The sequence below is a fragment of the Chroicocephalus ridibundus genome, chromosome 5 (assembly GCF_963924245.1).
Source record: "Chroicocephalus ridibundus chromosome 5, bChrRid1.1, whole genome shotgun sequence".
NCBI classification, from domain to species: Eukaryota; Metazoa; Chordata; class Aves; order Charadriiformes; family Laridae; genus Chroicocephalus; species Chroicocephalus ridibundus.
This window is the reverse complement of record NC_086288.1, coordinates 61,626,765-61,648,539: the sequence shown is the minus strand read 5'-3', so window position 1 is coordinate 61,648,539 and position 21,775 is coordinate 61,626,765. Positions and strand designations below refer to the sequence as shown.

At 42.6% G+C, this 21,775-nt stretch overlaps 1 protein-coding gene across 4 annotated transcripts in view; it reads left to right on the top strand.

Annotated features, from left to right (window-relative positions):
• The window catches only part of PPARGC1A (PPARG coactivator 1 alpha), a 371,917-nt gene that overhangs the window by 285,064 nt on the left and 65,078 nt on the right, over positions 1-21,775 (top strand). The window contains exon 1 of one of the 4 annotated variants that reach the window (XM_063335982.1): positions 19,665-20,103. The exons of the other annotated variants lie outside the window; for them this stretch is intronic. Within the exon in view, the coding sequence (XP_063192052.1) occupies positions 20,056-20,103 (48 nt within the window). The 5' untranslated portion in view covers positions 19,665-20,055. Of the gene's footprint in view, positions 1-19,664; positions 20,104-21,775 lie in introns of those variants that run through there. 4 annotated transcript variants of the gene reach the window in all.

The following is a 21,775-nucleotide window of genomic DNA, read 5'->3' as shown; positions in this document are numbered from 1 at the left end:
GACCCCATGTAGAAGGCTCAGTGGTCTTCATGTTACTATCTCATGATGGAGCTTACACTACCAGCTATAAAGTCATACTAGTGCAGGCCTCACACTTGGGCTCTTCTTGCCTCATAGAAATGTCAGTATCTTTTTTTTCCTAGTTCTTCAGCAGTTACATTGTCCTTCCAAGTACAAATGTGCTCCTTTACTTACAGACTTTTCTCTCCTTTAGGACTGTACAATCCCATTATTTCAGAGGGGACTGTGTCCTAAAAGAGTAGAAAAAAATGTTTGTTTCTGGTTTGGGTCTTTCTTTGCTCTTATATATAAAGAAATGCCGTGAAAAACCCATGGAGATGGAGTTCATTATGTTAATCCCATCTCTAAAAATGCTGCCGTGCTGCGGGCCTTTGTTGTCAATAAAATGTCAAGCAATGGCATGTACAGCATGTTGTGCAGTCTTCAAAATGCCGCAGCTGTAGGACTGTGCTGTGTTTTCTATGCAAGAGCTGAGAAATATGGGAGGGATTAATACCAGGTGCAAGCCCAAGTGTTAATACTGAAAACCAAAGAAAAAAAAAAAATGTTACAAAGATTTTTTTCCAGTATATTTGTTAAAATTGTTTGTCATTATTCATACTTGGAAAGACATCTGTTCACATTTCATAGTTTAGCCCTAGTTTACCAGGAAAGCTGGTATACTGGTTTGCTTTCTCAGAGGGGTAATACCTTACGAAGTGTTAACGCCAGTGTGCAGCAGCCTAGTAGTTTCAAAGAAGGGCAAAATCTAAAACATCGGGATCTCTAACATAGCCATCAGTTTATTACGCTTGTGATAATACAGGGCCAGGTAAAATACCAAAAAGCAAATTGCCCTTTTAATACCAAGAAAAGGTATTTTTCTTCATCGCTGACCTGTCTCATGAAATTGTGGATTTTGTGTTGTAAAGGACCTGATGCACAAGTCAGACCAGCTTGGAGGGCTCCCCTCCTGTTGTGGGCATGCCTGGCTCCAGGAGGGTGAGCCAAATACATTAATAATATGACCCTCACCAGCAGAAAGCAACAGGGAAAATCTTACTTTCCTGGAGACGTGTTTTTATAGGTATAGTACAGAGCCTAAAGGACAGCGCCATATTTCATTTTCCTAAGCACTAAAACAGAAAGTTTGCCAGAGTCTGGGCATGGGATAAGGAGGGTAATGACTGTGAGCAGGTAAACTACTCCTACCCTAACTCTGAAATAAGTGTCACAGCTTGCTTCTGATACATAGTCTTCTGAAAATTTTCCTATTTTATTGGAGGAGTATCACCATCTCTTCTTTCACACAGTCACGACTCCCCATGCTAAACCCAGATTCTTCTCCGAGTAAAAAATGACTTTTCTGGAGGTGCAGGTGGTTTTGGAGCTACCTGTAACACCCCCAAACTGTACATAAAAAGAGCGTCTCTGTTGATACTACACATAAAAAGAGATGTCCCCACACTGAAAAATATGAGGTTTGATAAAACAGCGCTAGCCACTAGTGTGCATTAATACCAAGTCTATGTTATGGGTATAGTTTCTACTGATTTTCAGGTAAAACTAAATACGTTGGAGCGAGTCCTGGCCATGCTGTGCTAGTAAATCAAGACCAGTGATTTAGTTTAGGACGTAAGAGGGATGAGGGTTGTCGTGTGGAAGTAAGACAGATGAGGGACGATGGCTGTCATTTCAGGTCATGTAGGAAGCTCTAGCCTAATCCATGACCATAGCATTTTCATCTCCATGCTGCTTTCGCACTGATTTCAGTGACCGGGTGGCAGAAGGAGGAGACATACTACTATTATTATTTGATATGTGTGAGCCCCTGTGGCCTTCCCACTTTACTCGCCTGGATCGAGCTTTGCCTTCTGCACGGGGCGCCAGGCACTCTGCTGTGCAACTCCATCCACCTCTCCTTGGAGCAGCTTTGTTAGGTTTCATATAATTACGGTTGATGTCTCTCAAAAAATATTGCATGTTATGTTTTATGTTCCTTTCTGACACCTCGTGATAGGGTTTCTTTCAGCAAATCACCATGTGCAAAATGTGGAAGATTGCAGCTGTAAAATTAATTTCATTTGTATTTAGCCAGGTGTGGGTATTAAGAGACAACCAAAATCTGGCATCGTAAATCCTCTTCCAGGGGAAAAAAAAATAAAATTAGTGTCTGCATTCTGGGTTCCTTTTGTCTTCCAGGCTCTTTTTTGTTGTTTCACTGAACATGCTGGTGCTGCCAGGTTCCTTATAGCCGTTCTCATTTCTTCTGCTGCTGGTTTGTGTGCTGATTCAGTAGCTACAATACTCTTCCTCCCTCCCTCCTTTCCTCCCTCCCTCCTTCTTTCCCTTCCTTCTCTCCTTCCTTCTTCTCTTTCTCCAATACAGGGACAGACAACCTGAAAAATACTTTCATCAGCACATAAAAAGGTTACACTTGCAACCAGCTCATCTAGCGATTCTGCAAAAAACTGTTTTATCAAACCTCATTTTTCTCAGTGTGGGGGCATCTCTTTTTATGTGTAATACCAACAGAGATGCCGTATTTATGTGCGGTTTGGGGGTGTTAACAGGTAGTTCCAAAACAACCTGCACCTCCAGAAAAGTAATTTTCTACTCGGAGGAGGATCTGGGTTTAGCACGGGGAGCCGGGGCTGTTGTTAGGGCTTTGGTGGGTGGTGTGGTCTGCTGGGCTAAGTTAGGGAGCAGCGCGGGACTTTCTAAGAGTAGGTACGAGGATGAAGAGGTGCTACTTTTGCACAGAGCCCTTGTGACTCTACTGACATTTCTACTTGGAAGAATCCCCTTTTTAAGGGTGAGAAATAGTTTAGTTTGTCTGCTTGGCCCTCTGTGATATGTTCCTACTTCACACTAATGCCAGTCATATCAGATAGTTCTAATTATAAATGTGACCGCTCTGAGAATTTGGATTTTAAAATCCTGTGTTTTTTTTCACGTGATATGTTGCAATTCCAAACTAAAAAAAGTCACTAGTAGACTTAACCAGGTTAGAAAGCAGTGCTTTAGCCACAAAAGCACCTACTCCGCACCTGGATTTGAGCCAGGGAGTACATCTGCTATATATCTCAGAGAGAAAAACGAAAGTATCCTATGCCGTGAGATTGGTATCAGCAGGGTCCCCTGTTTCCAACCATGCACATTTGCTCTTAAGTCATGAAATTAATTAATGGAGAAAATTTCTTGTAAAATAGAGCAGCAGTTCTGATTTACATGACTTCTGTGCATTTGCAAGTATTTTTTGCCCCTGTGGCTGGAGCTGTATTAGCAGGTTTTGTTCCAATAAACAAACTTACACTCATGTATTGGGCTGAGATCTGAGGCATCCAGTCTCTGCAACAACTTTGTAATTCCCTCCCATTTATTCCTTTGCACCGATCCAGGTGCCCCCTTCTCTGTGCCGTCTCTTTTCCCCCCCAGCTTAGCTACTAAGCAACCTCTTCGGTCGCTGCAGTGAATCAGCACTTCTGGCAGGCTCGTCCCTCCTGCGCGCTGCCTGCAAGCACGACGCCGGTGCGGTGCACAGACCCCTCTTGGTCTCGTTCGCTGCCAAAGGAGCAGGGCTCAGCCCTTAAGGAAGAAGTTTTCTAGCAGTTTTACGAAATAGCAAATAGTAGATCAAAAAGTCTCTCTGGCTTTTGCTTCCTTTTAGGAGAAGATTTTTGCTGACGATGATCAAGGGGATATTTGCAGCCTCTTTTAAAGCACTGTGTGGGCATTTGGATAGTTTGTAATAAGTGTAATAAATATACTAAGAAATAGAAGAAATTGAAACTAAACACATTGCTCTTGGAAAAGATGAACCTTGTAAGATTCAGAGATCTTTGAAAATTTTGAGAAACTCTCTGGAATAACTGCAGAAAATAAAGAAAAATCCAGTAAACGCATGAGCTCTCTCCCCTCTCCAAGCTTGTTTGCAAATCCTTTTTTAGGTCATGCTACCTACAAAAGAAAGGAAGAGAAGGGAGTTCTTGTATTTATTTCAATGCAAAGAAGATTTTAAAACCCAGGAAGGTCTCTCACTGCAGGTAAAGCCCCCTGGAAGATACTCAGTTTCTCTCTGGGTCTTTGGAAATGTGCCCCAAATTATTTGTATATTCTTTGTTCTGACAACACAGAGCAAGAAGGTGTTTGTAGACCCTTTACTTGGAATGAATAATACTTGAAACCACAGCTAATCTCACCGAGCTAGTTGGTGAATAAGGTGTTATTGAATTAAAGGCTCAGAGCATGGCCCGCAGGAAAGGATAAATCCTGCTTCGCTGGAATTTGTGGCAAGGCTGTTGTTGATGGGGTTGCAGAAGAGCAGGATCAGGCTCTGTGTTTTGCTTTGAATGCATTTTTCTTAAATTATAAGGGAAATGGAAATAACTTGCTTCCAGAAAAAGTTTTCTCATAACCAGTACAGTAGCCATATGGAGCAGGATTCAGAGGTCCTGAGCTGTATTGTTGTTGGTTTATCATTGAATAGTTTTTTCTCTTATCTTCAAATCTGAACTTGAATCTTTGCTCAAATCCTTCATGTATGTTTTCGTGTGTGGTTCTGTAGGCATTGTTTTCCTTATCTTCCGTTGATGTAAATAGTTAAATAACTGAGGGAACAGGAACCATGTAGTGTTACTCCTCTTCATCAGATAATTGACGCTTTGCAGGCCTAATATGCAATATGTTGATTAGTGCTTTTGTTATATTAAGGAGTTTATTTTTACCGTACGCCAAATCTACTGTAGATGAGTCTCCTGTATGCAGTTCATTAGATGTCTTGGATGAGGTTTTCAAAGTGATGTCAACCTTGCCTCTGCTTGGAAACTCAGTCCTGCAGAAAATCACGGTACAATATATGCAAGCAATGCCTGTCCTCTCAAGTGAGACACTGGGGACCTCCAGAGTTCAAAACATGAGCTCCTGGTGTTGGCCCTGAAGTGCCAAAGCTCCCTGGATGGTCTCGAACAGGCTCGCCTCCTTCTGTAGGTTGCACATAGAGAATGCCCCACAAGATACGTTGTCCAGCAGATCGCTGCACATCTCAGACGGCATTTGTATGTGTCTGTTTCATGCCTTGTATGCTGAAGTGTTCTCGCCTCTGCTGTGCAGTGAGTTGTATGAAAGAATGCGTGCAGGTGTTGGCCCACGGAGGGATGTGTGAATATAAATGGAGTCTGTATTTTCAAAAGTGGTCCATTGTCTTGGGGATTAATGGGAAACTTGATCATCCGGTTATTGCCTGCAACTGCATACCCTGTGAATACGCCAAGTATTCCACGTCTAGTGGTATGGGTTTGTGTTTTATAAGGTGATGGTTGTGGAGAGGATTATCTTTTTTTCTGTTTACTTTATTAAGCCAATTAGAAATGTTCAAAACTAGGAGGTGTTTTTCCAGGTCCTATGATCCCATTAGTTCAATAATGGAGGGATAAGTGAAGAAAGAAAACAGGCTACAGAATAAGCCGTGCAAATAAAATACAGTAACTAACTTCTGGTCTGGTAGCATCTTGCTGAGCAGCCTGACTATTGACTACCCAGCCAGTTCTGCTGATACGACCAACATAAATTCATCTTTGCTGCTTTTTTTACTGATGCTAATGCCAAAGAACCAGAGGAGCTCTAGGAAAGCAGAGTCGGTTTCAATTCTGGTTCATGAATCACATATTGAATTGTCAGGAAAGGAACAAATTCTGCCCCAATTGCCACTATAACTGTGATAGGTTGCACTCGTGTGTCTCAGGGCAGAATATGGTCTGAAATGAAATAGATGAGGTCACAATCTGTTTTCATTGATCACAGAGAAGGCAGTGAAACTGTAGAGGCAAATGTGACAGCAAAATATTGTCAGCAAGGCCATTCCTCTTGCCAGTGAGGCATCACAGCAAAAAGAAGGCTGTTTGATTTTCAACCTCCATGATGTGTTGGTCGGGTTGATAAAAAAAAATAACCTTTCTGTAGGCAAGCAAATTGATCTGAAAGTAAGACATAGTGATTGACAGTGAGTTGCAAGATGCCATTTATATACAGTCTTTTTGCATGGGGAAAAAAAAAAACACTCCAGGGGCATTTTGTTTTTGTCATAGAAAGTATTAATTTATCTTTTTTTAACATATATTTTTAGAATATTACAAAAGGGAGACCAGGAATGTGATTCCAGGAATAATCTTTTACTCCATCGTCTATTCTGCAGCCCGTTCCATAAAGATGACAATAATAAAAAAGCAAGGGATGCAATATGAGAAACAACTTTCTGTTAGAGCGGATGGCTTTATAGAATAGATACTGAAGCAGCAAAGAACTGAAAGTGGTTTCTGAGAAGTGTTGACCTCCTTTCGTGCCACTTACTGTGAATTAAAGCTGTGAGTGAGAACTAGTTTGGGCATGTGGTACAGCACTTACAGCAACTGCTGCCAAAGAACAAGATTTGTGTTTCTAAGGAAATGCAACAAAAGAAAATGTTTTAAGAGGCAGTGGCTGTCACTGTGTAAAAAAAGTATCTATGTACAGATAGGAAAGAAAGGCCGAATTGGGTTATTCTATATGCAGGTTAGTGCATGTGTGAATTCTTGTAATGTGAGATTCAAAATCCAACGACGGTGGATTGTGCAGGGTTTAGCATATCTCACTCTGTTGGAGTTTACAAAGTTGAGCTAGCTAAATGCAGTTGTGACCTGCTCTGTGCCTGTGATTGACTGTTGTTTGTCATTCTTACAGACATTATTAGTAGCAGTGACCTGCTGTAGGAAAGGCATACATTTAGAGCAAGGAAACTCGGTTTTGTGGCTTCTTGGAACTCCTTTCTTAGCAAACCAAAAGGCAAAAATCTTCAGCACTTCTAAACCAAGGCTGCCAAACAGTATCACTTACCACTACCTTTAGGGTTATAAATATCTTAGGACGTGACATCCACTCACTGATTTGTAGCAAAGATGTTATGAGAATTGTTCATACACTGAAGTTTCATTAAGGGATGAAAACCGTAGCAAAACACCGAGGAAAAAATATTGCTATATTTACACAGTGTCTTAACTCCTTTTTTTTTTCCCCTCCTGGGTTGGAAAGGGAACCACCTGTCTCCTTTGCTGATGTCAGACTGCTCCCTGGAGACACGGTGCTATTGGAAAGCACATGATACTGTACATATTTACACCAAGCCCGTATCTGATTGAGATTGGGCTACGAGACCCGTGAGTTCACAAGTTTCTTCATCATACTCTCATGCATTAAACATGTGTTTGAACTCTGGCTTGAAAGCCGTATGATCTTATGATAGACGTATTTATGTAATAGTTAAATGAATGATCATGCGCTCTCCAGCTCCTTTTCCATGCAAATGTGGAGGAAATTGAATATTATAATATTTCAGTGAGATGTCCTCAATAACAAATTACTGTTTAAAATAACCAATATTTGTATGTATATCAATTGCCTAGCAGTTATTTTTGTCTGCTATTTGCATGATATGGAAAATACTTTTTCTAGCAAACGTTTTAAGCTACTTGGTGCTGCTTTCCTTTTGGAATGATCACAAGGGTGCACATTTAGGGACGTATTTTCCATCTGTTTTTTTGAAGCTGGCAAAGCACATAATTTGGAATGGAAAAGAAGAAGTCTGAAAGTACCCAGATTTGAACTGGTATGTGTTTGAGCCATTCTAGGAATTCTTATTCTGTAGCAGTTGGTAAAAGTGAAGGACTACATTGTGCCCTTGGATGCAGTATACAGGCAGAGCTCAAGGCCAGTGGGAGCCCTATGTGAATGCCCAAGGGGCACACTAGGGTCCCTGAGAGCTTTACTGCTCTGTTACCGAGGCAGAACCTGAAACGATCAGGAGGGCTCTGTGAACCCCAGCTGTTCCATGTGGTCCTGGGGTGTGCAGGCTTGTTTGAGGTAGGTCAGGGTCCTTTTGCAAAGTCCTGGGCTTGTGCATCTCTTCATACAGCCTTAAGTTGTGTGTCTGATGGAGGGACCCGCTGAGTGTTCTGTGTCCTGTAGTGGTGGGCATGGGGCTCCCAGTGCAACCAGGCTGTGGGCTTACTCAAACGTCCCTGTGACTTTTACCAGAATACAGGATCTTCATAAGCCAAAGTCAAGCTTTGCTACAGGTGTATGACCCCTGTACAGCCTGAGGCCTGAGCTTCCATGCAGAGCGGCGCTGGCATAACAGTGCTCCTTTTTGGAGTGGAGATCTTCACCTGGTGAGCCACAGCTCACCCACACTCCCTCTGCTCGTCCAAAAATACCGCCTTAACTCCTCACACCAGCACACATTTTTGATGGGACTGCTTGTTGCATGTGGTGAATAAGGATGACAGAACCTGGCCCTATTTCTCTGGCAGTAGTTAGATGAAGCTGGGTGTGGTTCAGTGCAATAATCTCAAAGGTGCGCATTTTGAATGCACCAAAATACTTAGGAACGCTAGTGTTCCTGGGAATCAATGGGACTGCAAGCAGCTATGGAACAAAGGCTCCAAGAAATGTTAACTCTCCCTGCACCTTGCTACAAAACCTCTCTAACTATGGGGGGTAGAGTAGATTTTGAGACTTTGGGTTAGTAGTATGCCTGGGGTCTCAGGTTTCCCAAATTAAGCCCTGAGCAAAGAACTGCATTTCTTTTTGCCATGGTCTAGAGTAGGATGGCCACACCACAGGTCTTGAGTTGCTTACATCTCCTGAGCAGTTCAAGTGCAATTCCTGGGCTGTGGAGATGCGTTTTCACTAACAACTGGATCTTTTTTGGCTGGGGGCTGGTAGGTCCCAGTGGAAAAACCATACCGGTGGGTGTTGCTGAAGACACCACTGCTGGGTCACCATGGGATCTAGCTTATTGCCAGTGTGCGCCCAACTCACTGTGGTACAGAGGGAGCTATCAGTATCTCATGCTCCAAGATCTCCTTCCTCTCGTGTTTTTTAGGACATGTGATATATTTACTGTAGTTCTTGGCCTATGTTACGGGTTTATTTAAAATGGAGATTGAAGGATAAGGAAAAACTGGCCATCCCTATCCTAGAGAAAGAGATGTTACAGCTGGAAATGAATTCTTGGGTCATATACTACATCCTCATGTGCTAGCACCCTTTTTTCTGTATACTAAACCACAGAGTCTTGTAATATATGATTGATATTAATTAGGTTTCTGCAAAGTACTGCACTCCTCAACTTGAACTGAACCAGAAATAAATATATTGCCATATATTAACATTTTATTAGTTGAGAAGAAGAATAGGATGAAGGCACCTATGTGAAATCCAAAGTATGAGCTTCAGATTGAATTAATGCCAGCAGCGCCTTGAGATTAATTTGGTTACTATGGGTACAGAATAAGAAATAGTATACCATAATGTAACTATGTTTACTGATTCATTTCTGGCATTAAAAACTAAAACCACATTATATATGCAACAACAGTCTTTTCTTCCTTGGAAGAAGAAGGTGGGTACATTTTAGTAATTAAAGTGAATGTTGCCCTCTGAAAAGTGCCAGTACTCTACTGGAAGAAGAGCTGCTATTCTTTTACAGGATTTGCCCCATCACAAGCAGCAGAGTTGTGATATACCAAAAGAGACCTAAAAAACAGAGAAAATACTACCACCCCAGGAAGCTTCCAGTCTTCTACAACTGCTTGTTAAATATCTCTTCTAACACAATAACATCTGTTTCATGTACCGTTCAACTGTATTGGTCAAATGTCAGTTTTCTATCCTCGTGCCACTTTGTATCTCATCAGTATGTAGGAGAGGGAGCTAGTTTTGCGTCTTAAGATGTTGAAAGCTGGGTAATAATAAAATAATGCAATGGAAATACCATATATTCAGAAAGCAATTATTTTAAGAGGTTTCAGTTTTGACACGGCTAGATTAAGTATGAAGCTTTTTGTTTTTTATACTTGCTGTCAAGAATGTTGTTAAATACTGATACCACCTCCTAAGAGAACAACTTTTAAATACCAAAATGAAAAGGATAAGCATTAAATATTTTGGTAGATATATTGTGCCATAATGTCTACTGCCTTGTTCTTAATACAAAGCACAGTAGGGCTTAATTAAAAAGTGATTGTACGATCTATCACAAACCTGCATTAGGGATATGGATGCCAAGAAAATTATGTTGAATAGGTGGTGATAATGAAATCGATATTTTATTGAATAGTTTTTATTCCTATGCCTTTGTTTGCTATTCTTGCTTCCTTGTCAGCAGGTAAGACATTTTCTATGCAAAATTCTTTGAAAGAACTCATTTAGTCTGTTGCTGCTTTCTTTCATTGTTTGATCAGTATAAGTTATTTTGTTCATTTTTTGACAGAGTAAAATGCCTTGATAAACTTTTGACTCTGTCGGAGCAGAGCATGACAGTAAACAAAGAACAGCAAGTCCTTTCGAGCTCGTTCCTGCTAGGAGTAGCTAGCTAACAACTGGTACAAGGGTGATTTTCTGTTTTGTGTAAGCAAAAGACACAGTCACTCAAAGCCTCCAGGGCAGCCCCACAACCTGGTTCAGTACAGATTTCTCCTGTTCCAGCTCCTGGTGTGGCTTCAGGACCTGGTTAGCAGAGTGTTTAGCAGTAGAGAACATGGAAATATATTCACTGAAGCACAATACCCAGTGAAGAATATATACAATAAAAGTGTGTGTTTGTACAGCCTGGGCCAAAATCACCCTTGTTAAAACTTCATCAACTTAAATGCTATTGATTTTTCAGGTACCACTGACCTGAAGTTGCTGGGATTGTGCTTGGGATGAATTTGACCTGTACTGTTCAGGCCAAGCAGAATCACAATTTAGAAAGTGCAATGCAAAGAAATAGTTACCGCGTATTCTGCTGTCTTGTAATTCTACACCAGTCACTCAGAGTTCAGTGCACCGTTGGAAAGTCTCATCTTTAAATGGGTAGAAGTGCGTCTCAAGCACTGTAGCAAGACAAAAGAGCTTATTGTTCCCCTTCATATTTTTAAGAGTGGTATGTTGCAAACCAGACAGCTCACTTTTTCTGAGCAGAGCTGCTGGGTCAGCCAGCACAGCTTCATTTTCACGTCCTCACTTACTAGGTTCAACGTTGCCGGTGTCTTTTTTGTGGCAAACTCAGTCAGTCAAAAGGGAAGGCTGGTTTTGATGATCTTGCTGCATATCCTGAATGAACACATATCACACAGTGCAACACGCCGCACATTTCGACTTGCAGCTTGTCTCGTGCCGGGGTGCGATATGCAACATGGGATAATGTGCTAGAGGAGAAGACAGGCACAGCACAAGGCTCTGAAAGCCATGAGAGGCACTGAAAGCTTGCGTTTCTGGTATGCAGCAGTATAGATATTTGAAAGGTTAGGTTCGGTCTATTTTTAGGTAGCCTTCATGTTGGGACTGATCTAAAAATGAAGGTGATATAAAAATTGCACGTGTCTCTCCTGATTTATCAGAGATTTTTGACAAAATGCATAAAAAAGGCTGTTGTCTAAATCGGAGATATTTTTTTCTGAAGTGAAGCCGTGCCTCTTATTTAGAAGAGGAGTCTTTATATTCTTGATTAAAATGCCAGTGCCGTCTATTTCACTCCAAGATCAGCATTTTTGGATTTTAGCAAAGTTAAAGAAATATGACTTTCCCCCTTATTGTTTCGGAAGATTTATTCACTTGTGTAAATGAATTTTAAAAAATTGGCAAGGCCTTTTATCTCATATAAAATAAATCTGAAGATAAATGATCTTTTCCGCTAACATCACCTATCATTAAAGTGGCTAAATGAAAATCAAAATGTGTTGCTATTTAGTGCCTGCTCGCCTTTTTTACGGGAGATGAAATTGAACATGTTTACTGGGCAGGAATTGTCAGCACTGCTTCGATTTATAGCATTGTCCAGGGTACAAATTAACAATCACTATGTGTTTCCCCCACTGTCCCTAGAAGATGGTAGCCCTGTCTCCCCAAAGTGTGTGCCTCCAGCTCGCTGTGCATGCTCCTACCCTGCCTTAAAGAAAACCTGCAAACAATGTAAAATCGTGTTGCATTGAACTGAGGCGCAAACATTTTTCTGTGTCTTTGTAAACAGGAGTGCATGTGAGAATGAAACAGCTGGAGGTCTACCTCCAGAAAACCCCTGGGGATGTGTCACTCTCATTTCTCCAGTCTATGCAATCTCGGTTTAATAAATTGGTAATAATATTATGATGAAGTGCTCTTTGGTGTTGGTTTGCTGTTTTTTCAGAGGATTTTTTTGCATAGCAACTTGCAACATAAATTAAAATAATCTTCCATTTAGACAGTTTCCTATTTGTACTTAGTTCTTTGTTCCTCAGAGAGGAAGGGGGAGCCTGCACTGGGCAAAAGGGAAAGGTGCACTCCAGTGAAGTCTCTATTTCCATATGAATTCTACATGATCCTTTCAATGCTTTTGGTTAAATGCATTGCCCTGCCTTGCTGTTCTGCATATGGAGTTCAACAGAGAAGAGGCAACAAGTAATATTTAATTGTGTCAGGTCGTCGGGGTATTTTACAACGGTAGAGATCCATTAGGAACAAACATGAAAATAGCAAACTTGTCTTATCAGTTGATAGGCATGAAGTAATGAAAGTACAGTCATAGGTCTTTTTGGGAGGAGGTATGAATCTTCACTGGTACCCACTTATAAAATAATTTTAAAACTAAGCAGTGCCCCAGGGCAAAGGATCTTCAGCAAATACTAAATTTCTTGGGAACAAAGATATCCAAAATGGTGATAGTTGATGAAATCTCAGTGCTTTATCCCTGTTCCATTCACAGGGGAAAGCTGGGGAAGCCTGAGTTGTATGAAAAAAAATAGGTGTAAATGTGTGGAGGAGTTTCTGCTTTGAATTGTCTTGGTCCTGTCTTCTGTAATGAGGTCTGAATTAAAGCCTGCCTAAATCCGTTTAAAAATTCCCATTCCCTTCCAAAGGATTTAGAGCAGTCACCCCTTCCAGCCACTTTAACCCCCCTTTTACTTTACTGCATTTTCTTGTACAGGTATGCAGGGAAGTGATTTGGACAGAATAAAATAAAATTAAAATAATAACTCAGCCCGAACCTTTCTATGGCTAGCAGTTCTCCTATTCCATCTCTGTACTGGTTTGTTTGGCCCTGAGTCAAAGGCGGAAGTACTGACAGATTTCTCCTCAAAAGCATCGCTGGAGGAGGGTCAGCCTCCAAAGGTTTACAGCTGCACTTGGTACAGCTAATAACCCCAGGGCTAAATGCTTATCTTCCTTTATTTCAGTTATCTGAATTGGGGATGGAGGGAGGATGACATCTCTTGCCATTTGTGCAACTTTTTTAGATTAATATTGCAGCTCCAAGAAAAATGAATAATTGGACTTTTGAGCAGAGAGTGGAACCACGAAACCCATAGGGATTCCTCTAGCACTAGTCACTAGTTTGCATATTGCAAGTTAACTGCAATTCATGAAGGGTTCTGGCTAAAAATAACTTCAGGGCTCAATTTTGGCTGGCAGGAACTACTAGTTAAGAGGTCAGGGGAAGCTGATCCTTCAGGAGCCTTGTCTGTGTGAGATGGCGTTGGCTGTTGTGGTGAGGTGACCGCGTCTCCTTTTGGCTTGTCCTTGGCTGACTCAGGAAAACGGGGTGCAGGGGCTGTGGGCAGCTGGGGAAAGGGACATTTGCTGCAGTCTGGGACGATCAGAGGCCAAGCAGCGAGTGCTGGCTGCTGCTCGCGGGAAGCTCTGCTGCCCACCGACAGCAGTCTCCACAGGAGCTCGCCCTCCTCCGCAGCCAGGCATAACCTATAAAGAGTGACTTGGTGCATAAGCAGATTTAAAAAAAAAAAAAAACAAACCCAAACAAACAACAACTCCAGTTCTTTTGTGTGATATCTTCATTTTATTTTGTTTGCCCAAAATTGTAGCAGAGCAAATCTGTGGCCTGTGTTACTACAATCCGATCAGATGACTACAGCTCAGAATTATTTCCACATTATACTTTGTTTTAATATGAAAAATGCCAAGAGCTAGGCCCAAGAAAAAAGGCTGACTCAGTTCCACTGAGCTCTGTCTGAAGAAAGTCTTATTTGAAGATGAGAGATGTGTTGGTAAGGCTGTCTGTCATCTCTAGTTTATTAAAAAAAATTGCTAGAAGGCACTAAAGCTGTCCACTGCCTTTCCCTCTGTTCCTTCACTCAAAGGTGCTTCATTCACATCGACTTTACCATAGCGGTTTTGTGTAAAACAAGATTTGATTTTAGAGTGTTTAAAGGTTACTGTTCTCTCCAGTGCTGCGCTGCAGACTTGCGTGTGCTCCACTGCAGTCGCCTTCCCAGCCATTTTAGAGAGCAGATAGGCTATGTTACGGAAATATGGCATTTTTTGCTTCCCCTTGCTACCGCGAGCCATGGCATGGATCTGGCAGGGTGTATGCCCTCCTGTGCTGCTGTGGCAGCCCGGGCACCCCAGCTTCCCTCCAAGCTGGGAGGTCCTGGCTTGGTGGCTACATGGCCAGGTGGCAAAGCAAGCCCCAAAGGCAGTGTGGCCGCCTCAGTGAGGGATAGTAGCTTTGGAACAGCTTCGACTCCCACCAGATTGCTTACGGTTGCATTGGTGAATCTTTTCTGTACCCTAAGATATTGAATCCGTGGTAGTTGTTCCTGGGATTATCCTCTTCAGATCCCTCTCAGAAAAAGTTGGTAAAAACTAGTTTGGTGTTAATGATGAACGAGTTGGGAAACAAGGATAATGCTCTAGGTGCCCCAGAGAAGATGGTGCCAGGTGGATGGTAATAGGGGTAACGAGAAGCATCTGGGTGGGGTTTTCCAGGGGCATGCAGAGAGTTATAAACACAGAAGCTTCCCCAGGTTCTACCCTTTGTGGCTGAAGCTGGAGAAGACAATTGCCCATCCCCAGAACTGGTGTGAGCATCCCAGTGAGGCTGGGAGGGGGAGAGGAAGGGCACAGCTTCTGAGTGTGTGTAGGGGGGGAAGCCTCCAGCCACTTGAATAGGAATGCCAGAAGCCGGTTCCCTGGGTCTGATAATATCAGACCTCAGCAGGTTTTGGTCCGTTCCCAGGGATTTGAACGGGTGGAAGGATAAGGGGGGAAAGAAGAACTTTATGATTTCTTTTGTTCCAAGGAAATACCAGCAGTGAGGTGAGTAAAGGAGAGATGATGAAGATCTGCAACGGTCTGTGATTTTGATGTGGTCCTGCCTGCTCTGCCAATGTGCAAGAAGTTGCAAAACAGGAATCTGTCTCCTTGGTTTGCCTGGGTGTCTGAGCTCAAACAGCACCAAAGCCTCCCCAGGAAACTGATGGGTTTACATGGCTCCGTTTCTCAAACATATAGGAGCAATAAATTTAAGTGTAGATGCTCTTTTAGAGATTAGTCTCTCTGTGAAACAGTAACACCCGAGTGAAAGACATTGTTCATGCTGCTTTTAACAGGCCTGACAAGCTGGGTTTTCCTGCAAATCATAGCAAATGTGGGTTCTGGAGAACATATGCTCCAAATGTTGGGGGGAAACGAGTGACAAATGTATTTTTTATGTAATCAGCTGGAGTGGCTTTTGCTTTTCTTGTTTTAATAATGAGTAAGTGAAATATGCTTGTGAAGAGGGAGATGCTCAGGAAGGTATGAGAAAAATTAGGAAGATTTCTTGCAGTGGGTACCTGTGCCCCTGCTTCACTAAGGTACTCCTGGAAGGTTTTACTACAAGCACCAACTTACAAAGCGTTGCATGTCTGCAAGCCTGGTTAACACTGATAATCAGCTAATTTGCACTACTAGTGAGTATTCACAGTCAGGTCCATTTGCATGTGAACAAGCAAGCGAATTCCCCTGGCATTTGGTGCTGTCTATTTGAGCTCTCGGTCTGTGGAGGCAGATGTGGCAAAATTCAGGCTGGTGTCAGTAATGTCAGTAATGCGTTGCTGTTTGGAGAAAGTTGTTTTGGACTCTGTAATATACAGCTCCTCAGACAGCAGCCTGTGGCCCAGAGCTGGGCCAGGAATTAATTTGGCCCAGATCTCTTGAGTTTTTCAGAGAGCTGGTACAGAGCACCATTGTGGTTTTCCTCTGTTTAAAAAAAAAAAAAAAAAAAAAAGCCAAAATCTCAGTTCATAACTGCCCTAGCAAAATTGGAGAGAGCACACTGTTTTATTCCATTGTAGAATTACTGCACCAATGAACCCAGAAGTTCAAGGAGTTTGACTCACTGGCTTATGCTATTGAGAGTGTATTCTGGGTAAGGTGAAGTGGATAAATAAGGAAAAGAAGCTGAGAAGGGGGAAAAAAAAATAAGCAAACAAATAGGATAGAAGTGGAACAGAGAGAATGGACTAGAGAACAAATAAAGGACTGTGCAAAAAAATAAGAGTAAAGATGCACAGAAGGAATATTTCTAATAAAAAATTAATAGGGTACATATACTTTATATAGAACACTATTCACGCGAACACACCTTTGGGGTGCAGTTTGCTCTTTTATGTACAGCATTGGCTGATCATCTGCTGTGAGGCCATTCACTCTTGGAGGGTCGAGTGGAAGGGGTTGAACCGGTGTCAGAACTGGTTTGCAAACCTCAGCTTGGTGAAGCTCTGTTCTAGCACTGTTCCAGACTGCTCCAGCACTGTTTTTATATACAAGTTTTGTTGTCCTTACTCCACTGTAAAAGTAGCAAACTTTGCTGAAAATTGGCAAGTACTGTTGTCTTGGGGGCAAGGAAAGAAATTTCCTTCCCCAGTGCCACGATGAAGGAACTAAGTTTTGGATTTCAAAATCATGGGCCTCCAAAATCAGTTACTTTTTTGAGAAATCCAAATTACAGGGAATAAAAACATGACCGTAGTTAGAAAATGTGTGTGAAAGAAGCGGAGGAAGAAATACAATGAATGCTGAATCCAGGAGAACGTCAAGGACAGAGGGCTTGAAGGCTTCGGTCGTTGAATTCTGTTCCCTGTTGTTGCAGGCGGCCATACCTTCCAGTCCCATTAAAAAATGTATCAGGATTTGGGCATTTGTGCCCAAATGCTGTTGGAAGATTTGCCAGAACTTTCTTGAATTATGGCCCTGGAAGAAGAAAAGGCAAAACTTGGGAGTTGCTGAGACTAGGTACAGAGTAACCTGAAAACGGGGGGAGTGCGGTGATTGAGGAGGTGGTCTGATGACGGACATTTCAACAGGGCAGATTGGGTCAAACAGACTCGTAGACTTTACCAGCTGAAAGAGGGTTCTCTTTGTATGCATTTGTTATGGAACCAAATAGCGCATGTGTGCTCAGATATTGCCGCAGGAAAGATGTTTGTGCAATTCTTTCGTGTTGTCAAAACACAAGGGGAGAGCATTGCTAAAGCTACTAGGGACTGTTCAGAAGACAAGGTTTCCTTTGAGGAGAGCAGCTTAGGTGCTGGCTGGGTTTCACAGGCTTCATTTACATATGCTGAGGCTGCGCCGTTTCCAAACTGCAACTGCCTGCCTCGCTTTTCTCCTCTTACAGGCACAAAAAACCCACGTTAAAACATAGAGGGGGGGGGAAGGATCCTAGTGAGTAAATTTATACTATGGCTGGGGTTAGACACTTCGATTTTTAAAAATAAAATTCTTCCCAGGCAATGGCGAACCCTTGCTGAAACCTTGCAGTCTTTTGTAGTTGGAATCGTGCTTGGCAGCCCTTCCAGGTAGCGCTGGAACTGCCAGCAGAGTTCAAGGCGTAATGTGGACAGGGCCATAGAAAAACCCTGGGGGACTCTGTTATTATTACCTATTGCTTGCACCGTCTACAGTGCACTAAGAAAGTTCTCCGGTCTCTAAAGCTTCTATGGTGAGCGCACCACTAAGGTCACAGTTTATATCTATCAGTTAACTTGCTAATTTGAAGGGAAAGCAGTGAAGTGGAAATGTAGAAAATAGAAACAACATGAGCAGGTCAAAATATCCAAAACAGCAATATGAAATGTTCCAGTGTAAATACATTTCTATAAAAGGTGTGAATGAAACTTCAAAAAAAAAAAACAAAAACAGATGATGGATTCGGCACAGTCAATGAACACAATTATAAGTAGGTATTGAAGGAGAATATTCCACCAACCATGGATCCACAGATAATAATTAATAAGAGCCGACTCTGCTCCAGGCAGGCAGGTGCCCGGCATTATTTCGCAGTTGACTGTTCGGGGGGTAGAGGTACTCACCTTTGCCCCAGATCTTAATAATTTACTGCAGTTTTATCATTAAATCAGCATATAATTGGGAAGGAAATGAGGTTTTTTGCGTCGTGAGAGCAAAGCAATACCGTTAATTTAATCATTTGTAGGAAAGGCTTTCTGTGGGCGTTCGGTATTTTGCTGTGGTTTTTTTTAATTAAGTAAAGTAAAAACAATGCCATTTTTGTCATCTGTGCTTGGTGAAAATATGACAGTGTGATGTGATTTGCAACTTAAACACAAGCTGGGAAAATACATTTTATCAGGACTGGCAATAATGAATTACAAGGGAACACAAATAAGCTAAGAATATATCTGAGACCTCCTACCATTTCTGAAGTTTCCAACGTCTGCGGGGAAAAAGGCTATTTCAAGAATTGTACTTCTTTTTATTTATTTTTTCTCTCAGCAAAATCGCCACAGCCTTGTACAATAATTGAATTCATTTAGCCTTTAGAATACTCAAGTTTGCAAATAACAATGAAAATGAATATTTCATGACAGGGAGGATGATCAATTATAGTTTTGTGACTTTGACTGGTAGCCCAGCGCGACGGAGCCAGCGCTTACATTTCACGAGACTTTTTGCACCCAGCTAATTAAAAAACCTGCAACTTAAGACAGTAAGCAGGCAGGTGGGGATAGTTAAACAAGACCTTTATTTGGGGTATTTTCCCCACTGTGGGCAACGTTTTGCGGCTCAGTTTGGTACCTGGAGAGTGTTGGGTATGCAATGCAGAGGGGCATCATAAACCAGCTGCACCTGCAGCAGTGCCCCTTGTCTGGGAAAGGCTTCGAGGAGGAGACACTTCTGTTAACAGCATGTCTGCGTTTTCACATGCCAAGAGGCGCTTTTTTTTAAAGTTTTATTTTCAATGAGAAAATGCTGGGTCCGGGTCAGAGGGGTTGGTGCGCGGTGTTTGTACAGAAATGCACCCTGAGGCAGCGGTGCTTATAGGAAAAAGCAGGCGGGGTGTCTGAGCAGTTATGGGCAGGACTTGTAATGAGCCTGGTTTCTAGGGGGAGTACACTGAGACAGAGCAGTGATTAAAGAGCAGCTGAGAAATACTGTAATCTAGCTGGGAGCAGGATCAGGCTCCCTCTTTGTAGCAGGTGAGATATCTGTATGAATGTTTTTTATAGATGCTTACTCCATTCCTGGGAAATGCTAGTGGGGGAAGGGGGGGCATTTTCCTGGCGCGTTTAGTGTAGAAAAACTAACCTGAGTTGCAATTATCAACGAGAAATGGTTAACCTAACAAACATACTTGGCGAGGTGCAAAATCCTCAAGCGGAAAAAAAATATGTTGGAAGGTGTTGTAACTTTTCCCGAACTCTGGGATAGCCTCTCCAAAGGAAACAGCGCTGGCGCTGCAAAGGTTAGGGCTCGGGCTATTCAGAGCACGCAGGCTGTGGCTCGGCTCGGAGTTACTTCACTTTTTCTTTATAATAAACACAGCTCTGTCTGTTGTTTGCTCGGGTGGGGGGCGAGGAAAGAAAGCGGGCAAGCCAAGAAATGGGAAAAAGATGGGGAGAGCCGGGAGCTGTTCCCCGGCAGGAGCGGAGTTTCGGGGTGTGGCGTGGAAATCTGCTTTGAATCGCAGCGTGGTGCCGCGGCCGCCGAGGTCTGAGCGGGTTTTGCAAAGATTTACTTCACTTCAGGCTGGGTCTGCCCCTGGGTGACGTCACGGGCTGGAGCAGCGGCACCAGAAGGCTGGATGAGTGACAGCCCAGCCTACTTTTTAATAGCTTTGTCATGTGACGGGGAACAGTAGTAAGACAGGTGCCTTCGGTTCACTCTCAGAGAGGGTCTCGTTGCCTGCATGAGTGTCTGCTGCCTGCCTGCCTGCCTCTGGACCGTAGTTTGCCAGCTTTCCTGCCGTCGCTCCGCAGCTGGATGGCGTGGGACATGTGCAACCAGGACTCTGTATGGAGTGATCTGGAGGTGAGGGGCTGCGCGGCGGCGTGGGCGGCGCGTGGGGTGCAGGCGGTCGGCGGGGGACGGCGGGCTCGTCAGGGGACCGGCCGGCCGAGGCGGCATACTTTGCAAACAAGTCCGAATCTTATCTTAACTCCAGTAAGTTTGCTATTTTAAGGTTACGCTGCGATGCCTTGAGCAAATCAAAGCTGAGCTCCTGTCATCAGTATCTCCTGCAGTTGGAAACTATTTTCATGTGCCTCTGGCTCGCTTTCCTGTCATATGCAATATTTATGCTCTAAGATATTGATATGAATCGGTGTCTGAAGTCTTTCCAGTGGCGTTTAGTGGCCTGGTTGGAAAAATGCCATGTTTATTTAGAATAAGATTAACATTTCTTTTTCAAAAAAAACCCAAAAAGAAGTTAAAATTAACCAACAGCTTTGTGTTTTAATCGCTTGTTTCACTGTGCCCTGTGGACGGTTTTGTTTTGTTTTGTTTTTTTTTCCTTGTTTATCAGCTGCAGAATTCAAACACGCACACAAGAATGAATACCCTGTTGTTTGGCTTTAGATGTTTTTAAAAGAGATTTCTGGAAGGAGACGTTTCCCTGCTTCTTGTGGTATTGGAATAATGACGCTGTAGCTAATGTCCCATCGAGCAGGGTTTGCAGTCAATCCGAGTAGTCCAACAAATGGTTAAATCCCAGTGTACAGCAGAGACAACAGGATGAACCATGAGAATAGAGTTTATGCAGGACTGTGTGAACTGCTGCTGCTGCCGCTGCCGCCGCTGCTGCTTGTGTAAAAATAGATGGCAATACATCAAATCCACAGCTTCTGCTGGCTACAATTCATAAAGGGGGGGGGGAAAGGCAAGCAGCTCCCTGGTAATCTCTGGAGTATAAAGTGAGGTTTGAGGATTTCTGCATGTTTGCATTCAGCAAAATGGAGCGTTACCTGAAAGTTCGGGCAACTTGCGAAGCGAGGCAAACTTTCTTTGGACCCCACGGAGAGGAATCCCAAATACAGACCTGCTCAAAGGAACTAACCCTCTGGCTGCAAGCTTGGAACAAGTGCTTAAAATGCTCCCCTCGGGCAACTGGGGAGGGAAAAACAGGTTACAGGCAATGCTTTTTAAATAAGATGCTCATGCTGTAGAGAGCTACCCATCTAAAGTAAAAACGTTACCGTGTTCTCCGGTATATTTTTCCTGTCTGGCGGAGCATGTGTGTGGATTCTCAAGTCTTTTGGTTGTGTTTTAAATATTTGCAGCTTACCATTGTATTCGCTGATTTCTGTTTGCATATTGTAATTGCTCTTATCTTGTTTTGATTTCTTGGTAAAGTGGAATAGATATGGATAATTCATATGTCCTGTAGCTATTATGAGTCAAGGCTGTAAGTGGATGACTTTCTGGCTCCGAAGTCCTAATTGTTTCTGAGTAGCTGGAGTATCCTGTGGGTTGTTGTCTGGCTTGTAGCATGGGTCTCAGCTGCCGTAGCTTCATTTTTCCATCATGTATTATTCCTAGTGCTGCTAGGAGCTGATTGAGGAACCAGCTTGTATGGAAATACTGAAGATTTATTTTAATCACTAGAGTTCTTGCAGTAATTTCAAGCTAGTAACAGAATAGATAATTTATGTCAATGACTTTTTCATAGTGCAGAGGGGGAAAAAAGAAGAAGAAAAAAAAAAAG